This window comes from Ranitomeya imitator, chromosome 1 (assembly GCF_032444005.1).
Source record: "Ranitomeya imitator isolate aRanImi1 chromosome 1, aRanImi1.pri, whole genome shotgun sequence".
In the NCBI taxonomy this organism is placed as follows: Eukaryota; Metazoa; Chordata; class Amphibia; order Anura; family Dendrobatidae; genus Ranitomeya; species Ranitomeya imitator.
In genome coordinates, this window is record NC_091282.1 from 691,035,294 (window position 1) to 691,051,452 (window position 16,159).

At 46.3% G+C, this 16,159-nt stretch overlaps 1 protein-coding gene across 3 annotated transcripts in view; it reads left to right on the plus strand.

The window, feature by feature from the left end:
• Nucleotides 1–7,123, plus strand: part of AP4S1 (adaptor related protein complex 4 subunit sigma 1) — an 83,380-nt gene extending 76,257 nt beyond the window's left edge. For 2 of the 3 annotated variants that reach the window (XM_069730365.1, XM_069730355.1), the window contains 2 exons: nt 436–447; nt 6,016–7,123. In XM_069730365.1, the coding sequence (XP_069586466.1) occupies nt 436–447; nt 6,016–6,144 (141 nt within the window). In that variant the 3' untranslated portion in view covers nt 6,145–7,123. The remainder of the gene's footprint in view (nt 1–435; nt 448–6,015) is intronic. The other variant, XR_011314017.1, reaches the window with a different exon arrangement.
• Nucleotides 7,124–16,159: the final 9,036 nt, after the last annotated feature.

Consider the following 16,159-nt stretch of genomic DNA (forward strand, 5'->3'; position numbering starts at 1 on the left):
GGGTACACATGAATTGGCAAATTTATGCACTAGGTATCTTCATTTTAACTTATTTTCTAGAGCAGTAATACAATTCCAATTATATATTCCATGTTTGCATACTATAGCGTTACACAGTGCAGATTTAATTTGATAGTTAAAAATCCTGTATAGTTCAGCAAAGGTTCCATGTTGCATGTATTGTCAGATTTGATGGAGGCAATAGTGCTGTGTGTAACATTACTCTGAAAAATGATCCTATTGTAAGTCATTTGTAAGTCAAGTAATTGAATGGGAAATTCTCCAGAGCGTCTTGACTTGCATCCATGAACGGAACCAAGTATGATCATAAGAATATTTAATAAAGTCATTAAATATTTTCAGAAATTGAATGTATGTATCAGATTATTAAATGGAGATGCTTTCTGACATTGATGTCTTGTTTTTCCTTTCCAGAGTGAGCTGGATGTATCCTTTTCTAAAATTTGGCATCTATTTTACGCATATTGGGACCTGACGACATATAGGAAAGCATTTAGAATATGTGTCATCATTGGTGAAGCTGCACAGCAAAATATCAGACTATGGTTACATACTCCGTGTATGATCTACTACTCTCTTCTGGATATAGTGCCGATGATATGGTAAAAATTATTTTTATAAGACAACAAAGGGCAAAATCTAAATTATAAAAATAAAATAGGTAATATTAATTACCAGAGATTCTCTTGCAGGAATTAGACTTGGTTCAATAAAAATAGCCATAAAAGATGGGCCATGATGCCTGCAAGGATATCAAATGGCTGATCTATTTAGGCCCTGATTTATCAAAGCAATTTTGACAGTATTCGGTTTTGAATTTGCTTTGGAACGGCACAAAAATTTAGCACTTTGGCATTTTTTTCCCAGTTCGCGCAAAATAGGCGAGATAGGGGCGCGGCGGGGACACGACACCACAACTCATCATGAATTAGTCAGGAACTGGCGTAAGATTTGTACCAAGGTGCACACTACTTGTTAATTGTATCAGGAGCAATATGTCTCGTCAAGACCGAGGAGAAAACCATCGTTCTTAATGAATCGGGGACTTCGTTTTCAATTGTTCCAAGGGTCATACTTTATAGCATCAATGGAAGCTCTTCTGTCACTCCAGCTCTATTTCTCACCCAGTGCTGCCTTCTGCTGTTTGACTGCCAGCGCCATTTTCTTGAAGTGACACATCAAGGAGCAATATGCATACTCCAGGCCAGTATCTAACTATTCAGATTCCAGCATATTTTATGCAAGTGTACTGTGCAAGGACGGAAATAGTCTAGTAGACTACACTTGTAGTCACGTGGCTGACACTGGAGAATCCTCACAGCTCGCAGTGTGTGCACTGTGGGGATTAAGTCTGCAGTCACACGCTTAAGGCTTGGCAACCCTTTTAAGCTCGAAGGTGAATATGGCCTTCAGAAAGAAGAAAGGCCGTAGTCGCAGAACTCTATAACTTGACGAAGTATCTGAAAGGAGGAGCAATGGGAATGAGCTGCCATATAGAGGCCTGTCTGATAGAGATCATTACAACCGAAAAGCTCATACATCTGGACCATTCAGGAGCTACAAGGAAACCTGGAAATCCTTTTACTGTTCCAAAGAAAGTATGGGGGTGTAGAAAAAGTAAAAGAGAGTCCATAGAATCACAAAACCATCCTTTCTTCATGATGGTTCTGCTGCATGTGTACCCATCGAGATTCATATGAGACATGGATGTGGAGCTGTTTATAGAGAATCCAGTTTGGATTTAGATGAAGATCTATAACCGGGATTCTTAAGGATGACTCTGAATTGTCAGGGAATTCCCACCCCTCCTCTTTTTAGTCTGTCAGGGTGGCTTTTGTGGTCAGGACCAACCAGTGAATGGGTGAATTGGGTGTTTGAAGGCTACATAAAAGAGCTCCGCAAGAAAAATGGGAAAAAGGGGGTCTCGCATAGCATTGATAGCCATCTAGAATTGCAGCTACCATCTTAACCAGGATCTTTATGCAAAAAAACAGATTGGAAGGGAGAACAGGCTCCGCAGGGATTAGACTTTTACTTTCTGAAAGAAGGACTTGCACTGCCAACATGTTGGCATCACCAGAATGACAGTATACTGGAAAGGAGTGTAGAAACTCCACAATTACTTGGATGAGTAGGCAAAAAAGTCAAAGTCAATGGCATCAATCTGGAACTGATGTTGTGAATCACAAAATTTTAAATCCTCAGGAGTCTCAAAAATCCTTTGAGGATAGGAATTCTTGGCTGAATGAAGAATATGACAAAACAGAGCGACTTCATTCACAAACACATTTTTTGAGCTGCCTCAAGTCCAGGATGAGGTGGACCAGGCTTTCCTTTTGGGGACATGTAAATTTCTACATAGGCGTCCTTGTCATAGTTCCTCTTATTTCCAAAAGAGAATAAAGCACTTGCTTGAAACATGAACCAAGAGAGTGAAATCAAGCAGAACAGAACTAAAATAATCAGTCAAAAACTAAAACTGTATCTCATTGAGACCACATTTCTGACTCAGATGTCCTGAAACAGAAGGAATAAGTGACTTAGGTGAGACCGCCTCTACAGACAGTGATTAACTTGAAAGCCCCAGATTTGAAAGAGGCTGCTTGCAATTAAAGGATATGTTTTTCCTATCCTGGTGGGTGAATATTTTCTCCAAAGAGACAAACCTACAACTTTAGCCTGGACTCTTACTGTAGGTTTCGATTGACGGAGAAGGGAGCTTGTGTCATCTGTGATCTCATAGAGAATCTTGATAAGTCTGCTGCCAAACAATCATGTTTCTCTGAAGGTATGTTCCACAATAGAATTTCAGAAGATACATCACCATTCCGAGGCCATGAGCAGTATATTTTAGCTCATGGTATGATGTTGCCTGAATCTCAAGAGAAGCTACTTGTGAATTCCCATTAAGTTGAACAAACGTGAACGTACAGTGAGGATGATCAATGAGTAAAACAGTTTGCCACGGGAGGCGGTGAGGTCTCTTTCAATGGAATTCTTCAAGCAGAGGCTGGACAGACATCTTTCTGAGATGGTTTAGTGAATCCTGCATTGAGCAGGGGGTTGGACACTATGACCCTGGAGGTCCCTATCAACTCTAACATTATATGATTCTATGATTTGCAGGCCTTGGCAATGTGGTTGATCAGATCTGCCAGATCTCTTTCCATAACCTTTGAAAATATTCTGTATGTGAGCTTTTTTGACCCAGCTGAGATTGCCCTAGGGACCTAGAGTGATTGCTGAAGTACATTTAAGTGATAAAAGAGCAGGCGGCTGCCGATCATCAGCCTATCCATGCTGCTGCTAATAACAGTGACAGCAGGAGTGGCTGATGGGGGTATTCATCAGCTGCTGCCTGTGCTATATATAAATAAATAAATGAAGAAAACGTCGTGGGTTCCCCTGTATTTTCTATAACCAGCCAGGTAAAACTCACAGCTGGGGGCTGCAACCCTCAGCAGTCAGCCAGGCTGGTTATCAAGAATAGAGGGGTCCCTACACTGTGTTTTTTTTTTTAAATTATTTAAATAAATAATTAAAAAAAAGGCGTGGAGTTCCCCCCATTTTTGACAACCTGCCTTGCTAAAAACTCACAGCGGGGGGCTGGTATTCTCGGGCTGGTAAGGGGCCATGGATATTGACCCCTCCAGCCTAAAATAGCAGCCCGTAACTGCCCAGAAAAGGCACATCTATTAGATGCGCCAATTCTGGTGCTTTGCCCGGTTCTTCCCATTTGCCCTGTAGCAGTGGCAAGTGGGGTTCATATTTGTGGGGTTGATGTCACCTTTGTATTGTCAGGTGACATCAAGCCCACGGCTTAGTAATGGTGTGGTGTCTATAAGACACCTCTCCATTACTAATCCTATAGTTATATGTTAAATAAAGGGACAGCCAGAATTAATTCCTTTAATTAACTGAAAAAGTTACAGACTCCTTTATTATTCTCAATTAAACCATAAGTGCTGCAACGCCTAATTCCTGCAAAGCCCTCGATCTCCTGTAATAAAAGTAAAATAAAAAAGCAACAATATACCATACCTGTCCGTCGTTGTGTCTCACGCCGTAATCCATGTCTGGGGGATAATTAGTTTTCAACCTGGTCGGTGCCAAGATGCGACCGTCCCGGCTGAACACCACTGGTGAATGAGCTGCTGGGAACACAGCGTTAGTGACTGAGGGTGACATCATAAAGGTTACCTCCGGTCACTGGTCTGCGTTCCCAGCCGGGCTGCGCTGTTGTGAGATCCTCACTAGCACCGTGAGCGCTCAGTGACCGGGGGTGACGTCATAGAGGTTACCTCCGGTCACTGGGCTTCGTTCCCAGCAGCTCATTCATCAATGGTTTTCAGCCGGCACGGTCGCATCCTGTCCCTGTGTTTTGTATGCTATGGCACACGCAGTTTGTGGACAAGTTTGATACTGTCTATAGAAAAAAATCTAAATTTTTCCTTTTCTGATTCTACACCAATCCTTGCCTACACTTGATTCATGAGCTCAGTGGGCAGAGTACATGTGCAATTACACTGCATGATTATCGGAACCGAGCATTCCTTGAAACATTCTTTCCCCAATAATTGGGTAGTTTAACCCCTTATGACTGCCCAAAAGCCTTTTAACGGCAGCAGGCAAAGGGTACTTATTCTTCAGCGCTGAGAAATTATGGTATAGCGCTCCCTCAGCGTTGTAAAATCTCGGGGGTCTCATCTGCCAGTGGTAGCTGAGACCCTGCAGAACATGATCAGGGGCAGTTTTTACGGTCCCCTGTCCAATAAAAAAAAAAGTCTGATTTAAAATTAATTTCTCTTTCCTCTTATATTATCTAACAATCATCCCCCTGTCCCTCCTGATCTGTCCCCCGACCTTCTGCTTCATCTTCCTGAAAAAAAAGAGATCTGCTGGCCGGTACCCAACAACAATAGGGAATTCTCTACTGGTTCCTTTTGATCTCTGTGATAGGGTCTATCACAGGGATCAAAAGGAAAAAAAATGTAAATCAAATCCCTTTTTGTCACCCACTTATAAAATAAAGAAAATGTAATTTAACTAATTTGTATCTTTTTCCGTTCTTTGCAGTTAGGGTTGGGGTTGTGTTAGGGGTGGAGTTGGATTTTTTTTTCAAAAGTAAAATAAAAAAGGATGACAATATGGCTGCTAGTGTCCAGTGCAAGCGCGTGATACTCGAGTTTGTAGCTGGTGCTCGGGTATACACGGAGTATCGCTTATCCCTGCATGTTTTTTGGGGGGTGTCTAGCAGCCACGGAACATGCGGGGCGGGGACTCGAGCATGTCACCCAATGCAAACTGGAGCAGCAGCACTTACACTCAACACTAATGACGACATATTCAAATATGACGACCTAATGTTATCAAATTCTGTGATGTACCTGTGGATTCAAAATACTCACTATACCCGAGTAAAATCCTTGAGGGGTATGATTTCTGAAATGGGGTCACCTGTGGGGGAAGTTTCCACTGTTTGGGCACATCGGGGGGTCTCCAAATGTGACACAGCGTCCGCTCTCGAGCCCAGCCAATTTTGTATTCAAAGAGTCAAGACGGTGCTCCGTCCCTTCTGAGCCCTGCCATGCTCCCAAACAGTAGATTTCCCCAACAACAGTGTGACATAACTTTCTGGTTTAAGGGCATAAAAATTTAAAGTTTGAAAATTGCAAAATTTTCAACATTTCTGCCAATTTTCAGTTTTATTCATAAATAAACTCAAGTCATGGCGAATAAATTTTACCACCATCATGAAGTACAATATGTCATGAGAAAACAGTCCGTTTTGACCTTACCGCTGTAAAAATGTATCATACCTAAATATTAGCATAAATTGGCCACTGTTCTCATAAGAGTAACCATTTTTACTTATTTTGACTTTGATTTCTTGATTCTGTTTGAGAAAAAGAATATTTGTCGTATACTCTAACAAATTTTTCTGTGAAATCTCAGTGATATACAGACCATTTATTCCTTCACTCTGACATACAGATAATGTTCAATCTGGACAAGGTACACATTATTTTGGATGAGATGGTGTTAAATGGCTGCGCCGTAGAAACAAACAAGAGCCGGATTCTTGCTCCTCTCCTAGTGCTCGATAAAGTTGGAGACAGCTGACAATGTCCTGGATGCTCACATAATACCCCCTCCCAAAGTCTTCATAGGTTTCTTATTCTATACTTGAGTTAAAATCCGCTGCTGAGGACAGTCACTTGTCCAGCTGGTGAGTGGTGGGTTCACAGTTATCCAGGCACCAGTATGAAAGTGCAGACCACCCATAACGCAACGTGTGCACATACCCTAATAGAAATCTGCAAGGGTGAAAAAAGGAAATCTGCATCGTGTGCACATACCAAAAAAAGGCGCAGATTCTGACCTGCGTTTTCTGCCAACAAATGCAGAATCTGCACAGAAAATTCCACAGCCAAATCTGCATCGTGTGCACATAGCCTTATTGTGTATTTTAGGTTATTGCGCCTGTGTGGGGGATGGTGCACTGGTTTTGCATGTAATAACTATGATCGTTATTACGGCCAGGGTCGTGTACTGTTTGCATTCAGTGCACGGGGTGTGCTTTCTTGTGTGTATATTCTGTACATTGCTGCTAGAGGTGATAATATCAGTTCGTACAATTCTGACCAGGAAAAATTGACCCCTTTTTTTTTTTTTGCACCTTATTAGTGGTTTCTGGGTTTTTGTACTTATTTTGTAGTTTTTATGGATTCCGCATCAATATTGTATTTTTTTTTCTTTTCTGTGCGCTGTTTCTCATACAAAGTTTATCTTTGACTAGGAGCAATAGCGGAAAAAGTGGCTTTACTTCCCCCCCGATCACTCAGACATGTGGAACAAGGAATGAGCCCGAACACGGATTCACTGTTGCTATTGGGGCACATTTTTTAGGCCCATTCAAGGGGTTAATGTTTATGCACAGTGCAAACCTATCCTTACATACAATATAAACATTAGAGTGCAGTGTTTTTCATAAAAATAAATAAAATTAAAAAATAGAAGAATGCCAAAACTGCTCTTTTGCTACTTTTACATACCTTTTATTGTAGCAGTGAGAACCATGCAATAAAATCCCATTAGGTAACCTGGTTTTCTTCTCTTATTTAGACTTATTTTTTTATGTCTAATAATATTATGATGAACTAACGCATTCCTTTTTTTGATTATTTAAGTTCTTTGCGGATGCTTTTCACTTAGAACTTTTGCTTCACAAAATGCCACGTTCACACATTCAGTATTTGGTCAGTATTTTCCATCAGTATTTGTAAGCCAAAACCAGAAGAGGAGTGGGTAAAGAATGCAGAAGTGGTGCATATGTTTCTATTATACTTTTCCTCTGACTGTTCCACTCCTGGTTTTGGCTTAAAAATATTGATGGGAAATACTGACCGTGTGAACGTGGCCTAATGGTGCATTCAGAGGGACTGCAAATCAATGAATTAGCAGTAATTAGATTATCGGTCTGTATAAACATGCTAGTGATCACCAGTGCTTATTTGTTGGGTGATGGATTGTGATATCTTTTATCAGCAGCACACTGCCCTACGCCTATAACATGATGCTGGACCGAGACAGTGAAATCATCAGTACTCGTCAATCAGAAAGCTGCATGATTTAGGGACAAAGACCCTGATTCCAACAAAGTGTCCACTACCAGGGGGCTGCTTGCTTTACTTTTGATTCAAATCACTGTTTAATCTACTGCAGATCTACCAGCTCTTTGATTGGCCCCACTCACATCACTGATTGGTAACTTTCTGTGTTTACTGTGCATAGGCAGAAAGCTGCCAATCAGTGATGGGGTGGGGTTATACAGAGTTTCTGAATATGGAGGACTACCTGGCAGCAAGTCAACTAGTCCTGTAGTGATAATCTTCTGCTGATTTGTCAAAGCTACAGCAAGCATGCCAGAAAGCTGGAAGTAGGGTATCTACAGTACTCCACACTACTCTCAGATTAGGTGGCAAAAAACATGGAGACAGATTGACACTAAGGCTGGTGATCCCCAACAATTTATGATCACAGTTGATATCAGTACAATATTATTGCCCCAATTCAACTTTGTATGTTAAACCATAATCAGTATGGAGTGTGAGTTAAGGGTATAGTTACATGAGATGTGTTTTTTTTTTAAAGGGCTTGTCCACTCCTAGAACAACCCTTTGTCAATCTTAATGTTTTCCAATTAAAACAGGGATTTTTGTGTACTCACCGTAAAATTCTTTTCTCCGAGCCACTCATTGGGGGGACACAGGACCGTGGGTGTATGCTGCTGACACTAGGTATACACCACCCACTGGCTCTGGATCGTACCAGTTCAGTGACCAAGCAGTAGGAGATTAACAAAAAACCCACAGTAGATACATGTCAAACTGTAAAACCATCATAGGTAACAGGCCAAAAGGGTTGGTGCTATGTCCTCCAATGAGTTGCTCGGAGAAAAGGATTTTACGGTGAGGACACAAAACTCTGTTTTTCCTTTGCCACATTGGGGGACACAGGACCGTGGGAAGTCCCATAGCAGTCCCTGGGTGGGAAATAATATAACAGAGTAAACCCCCCAGCGCCTGCTGTCTAAAGGTGCGCTACTGCTGCCTACAAAATTCATCTACCCAGGCTCGCATCTGCAGATGCTTGATTTTGGACATTATAATGCTTTGAGAAAGTGTGCAGGCTAGACCAGGTCGCCGTTTTGCAAACCTGCTCCGCAGATGCTTGATGCCGAATGGCCCATGAGGCAACCACCGACCGAGTGGAGTGTGCCTTGATCCCCGCTGGAATAGGTTTGCCTCTGACGCGGTAAGCTTCTTGAATAGCCGACCGAATCCATCTGGCTATTGTCAACTTAGAGGCGGCCAATCCTTTCCGGTGTCCTTTCTGGAGCACGTATCCAGAGGAAAATATATGCACCACCAATGGGACGGACACCATACTCCTGAATTCTACCTTGAGCTGTCCTTGGGGACTCTCCTTCTGTATCCTTTTTTCCCAACCACTCCTTTTACTTAAGTGAGGTTTTGAGAAAGACCGTGCCTGCTCGAAACGCTACCTTGTTGTCCGCAATCATCTGCCTTTTTGCTTTAAAAATTATTTGGTGGTGCCTGTGCACTTGAATAAAAACAAAAAAAATTTCTACGTAAATATAAAGACTTGAGTGCGGCTGTTATTCTTATATACTTTCTCAAACAGGGCATCCGTCTGGCGAAAGGATGCCGTCCTAGACACATACTTTCTGAGAGCCCTCACAAGATCTAAGGAGTGAAGAGCCTTCTCTACAAGGTTCACTGGGGCAGGACAAAACGAGGGAAGCACAATATCCTCATTAAGGTGGAAGAAAGACACCACCTTCAGAAGGAAGGGCAGGGACAGCCTGAGAACCACTTTGTCTCTGTGAAATGTCAGAAAAGGAGCTCAACAGGAAAGAGCAGCCAACTATGAGACTCCTCTGATAGAAGGCCACCTTCCATGAGAGGATAGAGAAATGTCCTGCAACGGCTTGAAAGGAGATTCTTGCAGGACACCTAGGACCTGGTTAAGGTCCCAGGCATCTAGAGGCACTCTATAGGGAGGTACCATGTGGAAGACTCCCTGAAAGAACGTTCTCACCTGGGGTTTGGAAGCGATCTTACGCTGGAACAGGACAGACAAGGCCGAGATCTGCCCCTTGAGGGAGCTCGGCGCTAGTCCCAAGTCCAGACCGGACTGAATAAATTCCAAGATGGTACGAATGTTGAAAACCAGTGTATTCTGACCTCTGCTTCTGCACCATTCAAAAAAGATTTTCCAGGTTCGAAGACAGGTAAGGAAGACGGAAGTGACTCCAGGGAAGGATCAGCGCATCCACCCCAATTGCTCTCGGATCCCGGGACCGGGCCACAAAATCGGGTACCTTTGCATTGAACCAGGAAGCCATCAGGTCTACGTCCGGAGTACCCCAACGAAGGCAGATATGCTGGAAAATGTCCTGATGGAGAGACCACTCTCCCGAGGCAAGGCCTTGACAGCTTAAGAAATCCGCGGCCCAGTTTTCCACCCCTGGAATATGAATGGCCGTTAAGACAGTGGTTAATTTCAGCCCAGTGAAAAATGTGTTCCACTTCGCGCATTGCAGCTTTGCTGCCAGTGCCCCCCTGATTGATACAGGCCATGGCATTGTCAGACTGGATACGGATGGTGTGGCCTGCTAGGAGATGATGGAACCACCACAGGGATAGCTGAATTGCACGGATCTCCAGGACATTGATGGGAAGCCGAGACTCCTGAGGGGACCAACTCCCCTGGGCAGTGTGAGAGCGAAAAACAGCTCCCCAGCTGAGGAGGCTGGCATCGGTAGTGAACACCAGCCAATGGACTGGGAGAAAGGACTTCCCTTGGAGAAGGGAGGACCGGAGCATCCACCACTGGAGTGCCTGTTTGACCAGAGGGGTCAGTCAACACGGTTGATGGAGGGGGAAAAGGGACTCTTGTCCCATGAATCCAATAGTGCGTGTTGTATGAGATGAAGATGCAGTTGCGCAAATGGAATTGCTTCCATTGCAGTTACCATCTTTCCGAGAATCCTCATGCCGAAACGGATGGAACAAGGAGACAGTTGACAGCATCCGGACCACCCTTTGAAGGGCTAGACTCTTGTCCCAAGAGAGAATCATCAACCCTCAGGAAGTGTCCAGAATCATGCCCAGGAAGGAGATCTGCTGAGCTGGAACGGGAGAAGACTTGTTCAGGTTGATTAACCAGCCTAGCTGAGATAGTATCCAAAGAAATGCAGACGCACCCCTCGCAGGCTTGGAAAAATGGCCCTTTGATCAGTAGGTCGTCTAGATAGGGGAAGATGACTAGGCCCCGAGAGTGTAGGATGGCCATGACAGCTGTCATGACTAGTTGTCACGATATTGTATGAAATATCATAAGTAGTTCTCTTGCTAGCCTGCGTGGGCTAAGCCCCCCTTCTTGGAGTGATGCTGCAACAGTTTGTAGCTTCAAATTCCTTCCCTTTCACTCAGCCAAGAGCTGCTTTGCCAGTGTAGATGGGGGAGGAAGAGTTTATTACCTCTAGCTCAGAGAGCCGAAGTATTTGCGACCGGCATTCTTGCAGTGGAAAGTGACAGGCTAGAACTGGATTCTAACTTTCCAGAAATGCATGGAAGTCCTTTGTCTTGTTTTGTTAAGATATTACACAACCCGTTTACGTAAAAAACACGAAAATATATATTCTTTACACCCCTCGGTGGATCTATTCACCACGTAAAGCCTGAGCTTCTAACGCCGTCTGGTAAAGAAGTAGGGTTTTCTCTGTAAATATGTATCCCAGATAGGACATATTTGATCTCATTAGAATGCTCACGTTAATCCGAGATGAATGCTAGGTTTGTTATGACTCTGACATGTTTTGTAGTGAAGTTATAGAAATCAGAGAAAATAGTTTAAAGTTTACCCAGAATGTAGAGAGAGGAGGGTCTGGATAAGCCAGCCTTTCTGTGATGTCACAGCCTTAAAGTTTTAAGTTTGTGGCAGGCTCCCCAGCTCAGTCTTCTGCTTGATTTCTTCTTCTGGACTTCTTGTCTTCTCCTGAAGTCAGCAGCACGTCCAAATGAGCTGGGACGTATGGTTGCCTGCCATGCTTTGAACATGTGAGTGTTATCTTTTCTCCTTTATTCCCTTTATGTTATAATTACCCGTGTACATATTTGCAATTGTCTCCTTTGTAACATCTTTATAAAATATTCTTGATGAAGCACTGCCTAGTTTTTATGGAATATAATATTTAATATTAGTTCGTTCTCCTGTTCTAAACCGTACCCTAAGTCTTCTGAAGGGAAATACGCTACTGTTGTGTTGGGTTAGCTTCGGACCCGTTTAATCGAAGCTGGTGGCAGTGATACCAATAGTGTGCAGACTTTTGGGTGATGCTGAAGTGGCTGCGGGGTTGATAATTATTGTTCCTGCCTGAGTGGGAGTAGTTTATCGCGTCGCTGCAGCGTGCCCAATAGCCAGTACATAGCAGGCAGCCTTTCTGGCGACTAATTACCCAGGGTGCAGTACCTAATCTGACCTGAGAGTAAGGGGGGCGCCAGAGAGCTGCAAGTGTTAAGTGGAACTGTAAGCGGGATATACATAAATCCCTGCAGATTGTGGTATATTGAAAGCAGTGGGATACCTAGCATAAGCCCCTGCTGTAAACTAAGAGGTCAATAGCCTTGTGTGTGTTTTCTCATCACATTGTTAGCAGTGGAGGGATAACTAAGATAAGCCCCCCTGCACATGTGATAGCCGTCTGTTGGCCCAAAGCCACCCCGACCCGTGACGTAGGGGTGACGGTCACGGTGTGAATTGTGACAAATTGGTGGCAGCGGTCAGGGGAATCCTGACATTTGGTGGCAAGGCGGTAGGATATTAGAGCATTAGTGATTTGGTTTGAGCAATCATTCCTCACTAAAAACTTGCAGAAAGTTCTTGCGAGGACTCTGCGCAAATAAGTTTGGAGAACGAACTCAGTGTTTTTTAGTTGTGAGACAATTGCGTACTGGTAATTATCCCCTCCCTTCTCTTCGTTTTTCTATCCTATCTTTTATTTGGCAACCATGGCTGCGAAAGGGGAAGCCTGGTACAACCAGCAGAAGAAGGACATTCTTGCTGGGATATGCATGTACCATGGCCTGAACCCCCAGGACAAGTCCAAGGCTCAAATGGTCGCTGACCTGGTGCAATTCGAAGCCGACCAAGCCAGGTCACAGAGCCCAGAGGCCGCAGAAGCCAGCACCAGCGAACATGGTGCTGCAGCAGAGGTCCAACCACTGAATGCTGGCTCTGTTGGCAATCCGGGCGAATTGGACCCCCACCTGCAGGCGGCCTTGAAAGAATTCCCCACTGACGACCATGAGGGACGTCGGCAGCTGATTCAGCAATACCGGCAGGAGGCCCAGCAAGCCGAGAGAGAGGCCCGAGCTGAGAGAGAGGCCCAGCGAGCCGAGCGGGAGGCTGAGAGAGCCGAGCGCCAAGCCCAGCGAGAACATGAACTGGAGATGCTCCGGCAGGGGGGATGCCCTCCACCGCCCAGAGACGTGAGCCCAGCAGCGCTCAGATACCTAAGCCCCGGCCCGATCACTTCCCTGTTATGGAGAAGGACGGAGACCTGGACACGTTTCTGCGGGCCTTTGAGAAAGCCTGCAGACAGTACCGGCTGCCTACAGATGAATGGGCACGATACCTGACACCAGGGCTGAGAGGCAAAGCTCTAGAGGCGTTTGCTGCCCTCCCTCAAGAACAAGATGGTGACTATGAGGCCATCAAGAAGGCTCTGATAGCCAAGTACCAGCTTACACCCGAGGTGTACCGTAGAAAGTTCCGGACCCTCCAACGTGGCCCACACGACAGTTACAGTGATGTGGTGCATGGACTGGGGACCCACTTTGACCAGTGGACCCAAGGACTGTCAGTGACCACCTTTGCACAGCTGCAAGACCTGATGATCAAAGACCAGTTCTTTCATCTTTGCCCAGCTGAGGTGCGACAGTTCGTGATGGACAGAGAACCCAAAGACGTGACGAAAGCAGCGCAGATTGCCGATGCCTATGAGGCCAACCGTAGATCGGAAGTGCGGAAGCCAGTCACCACCAGCTGGAGAGGGGGTAAGCCTGCAACCAACGCCAGTATCCCTGCCAGCCAACACACCAGAGGTCCTGGCCCCGTGGCCAACAGCACCAGACCTACCACCGAACCTCGCAAGTGTTTCACCTGCCATCAGACTGGTCATATCAGTCCCTCCTGCCCAACCAAGCAGAAGAACACCCCAGCCAAGGCCCCAGGGCCTAATGCAGCAGTTCTTTTGGTGGGTGGTGTGGTTGGGAGGGTGTGTGACAACGTACAGCACGTCACTGTGGGAGGCCATGTTGCTACAGGCCTCAAGGACACCGGGGCTGAACGAACCCTCACCCGACCCGAACTGGCGGCCCCTGAAGAAATCATTCCGGGGAAAACCCTAACTGTCACTGGGATTGGGGGCATCAGCTGTCCCTTACCGATGGCCCGGGTTTTTATTGATTGGGGTGCCGGGAGCGGGGTGAAAGAAGTGGGGCTGTCTGATAATTTGCCCACTGATGTTTTGTTGGGGACTGATTTGGGGAGGATGGTTGCATACTACGTCCCTGACACCCCTCCCCAATCTACTAATGAGGGTAAAGTTAACCATGATCATGATGATGGGAAATCGCATATGTTACCTGACCATGCTTTATCTTGTAATGATGCATCTAATAACCATTTTTTTCCTAGGATTGATGGTGAAAATGTTGTACCTGTACCGACGGAACTTGATAATGATTTTTCTGTGAAAGTTGATGTGTCCATAGGTACAGGAGTGCTCAGCCACGTCGCTCTGCGGAGTGAGACGGCTGAGGAACCCCTAGCAGGGGCAAGTGTCGGTGCTACAGGAAATGGGGAGATGCATGGGAACCGTGAGGAAGGTGACGCCATGAAAGTGACCAGTGCCACCGAGGAAGGTAACTGGCCCATAAGTAGCACTGCCCCTGGAGTGTTGGGGGTGGATGGGGAGGTAGAGCCCATAGCAGCGCCGGCTGATGGGTCTGTAGAAACCCCCGGGGAGACAGCCTACGTAGCTGCTGTCACCCGCAGTCAGAGTGCCCGGAACGCAGATAACTGTCTGCCTTCCAGACCCTCCTCAGTCACCACTGTGACTGAACCAGAGGTGGACCCAGAGCAGGTCCAAGAGGGTTCCCATGGGGAAGGGACTCTGACATCGCTTCTGGCTTCGCCTAGCCAGGAGTTTCAGGCCGCTCTGCACACAGATGCGAGCCTAGAGAGTTTGAGATAACTCGCCGGGACGCGCTTCTCCGAGACTGATAAGGAGAAGGTGTTCTGGGAACAAGGAAGGTTGTACCGGGAGACAGTACCCGGAGAATCACAAAAGGAGTGGTTGAGGGAAAGACAGCTGGTCGTCCCGCAGCAATTCCGGGGTGAGTTGTTGCGGATTGCCCATGAGATCCCGCTAGCTGGACACTTGGGGATCAGCAAAACTAAGGCCTGGCCGTCTCAACACTTCTATTGGCCTAAGATGGGGACAGATGTGTCGAACTACTGCCGCTCCTGTATCACTTGTCAAAGAGTGGGGAAGGCGGGGCCTGCTCTTAAGGCTCCCCTGATCCCTTTGCCAGTGATAGAAGAGCCTTTCCAGAGGATCTCGGTGGACATTGTGGGCCCGCTGGCCGTCCCCAGCAGCTCTGGAAAGCAATACATCCTTACTGTGGTAGACTACGCTACCCGGTACCCAGAGGCAGTAGCTCTGTCGTCAACTAGGGCAGATAAGGTGGCGGATGCCCTGTTGGCCATCTTTTCACGTGTAGGGTTTCCCAGGGAAATGCTTACTGATCAAGGGACCCAATTTATGTCTCGCCTAATGGAGGCTCTCTGTAAGAGAATGCAGGTGAAGCACCTGGTATCGAGTGCGTATCACCCACAGACCAATGGCTTGTGTGAACGCTTCAATGGTACCCTCAAACAGATGCTACGCATGCTGGTTGAGACTCAAGGGCGCGACTGGGAGCGGTACCTCCCACACCTGCTGTTTGCTTACCGAGAGGTTCCGCAGGCCTCGACGGGGTTCTCCCCCTTCGAGCTCCTGTACGGCAGGCGAGTCCGGGGACCCCTTGGGTTGGTAAGAGAATCCTGGGAAGAGGAGCCGAACCCTTCTGAAGTGTCCATAGTGGAGTATGTCATGCGCTTCCGTGACAAGATGCAGACCTTGACGCAGTTGGTGCATGACAACATGACGCAGGCTCAGGCTGATCAGAAGCACTGGTACGACCAGAACGCCCGGGAGCGGACCTACCACGTGGGTCAAAAGGTGTGGGTGCTGGTCCCCGTACCAACGGATAAGCTTCAGGCAGCCTGGGAGGGCCCGTACGTCGTCCACCAACAGCTCAACCCGGTCACTTACGTGGTCACGCTTGACCACGCTCGGGGTAGGCAAAAGGCCTTTCACGTCAACATGATGAAGGCTCATCACGAACGTGAACCTTTCGTCCTACCGGTCTGCAGCTTGCCCGAAGACGGTGAGGAAGAAACCCTCCTGGACATGCTGGCCCAAGCCAAGGCCAATGGGTCC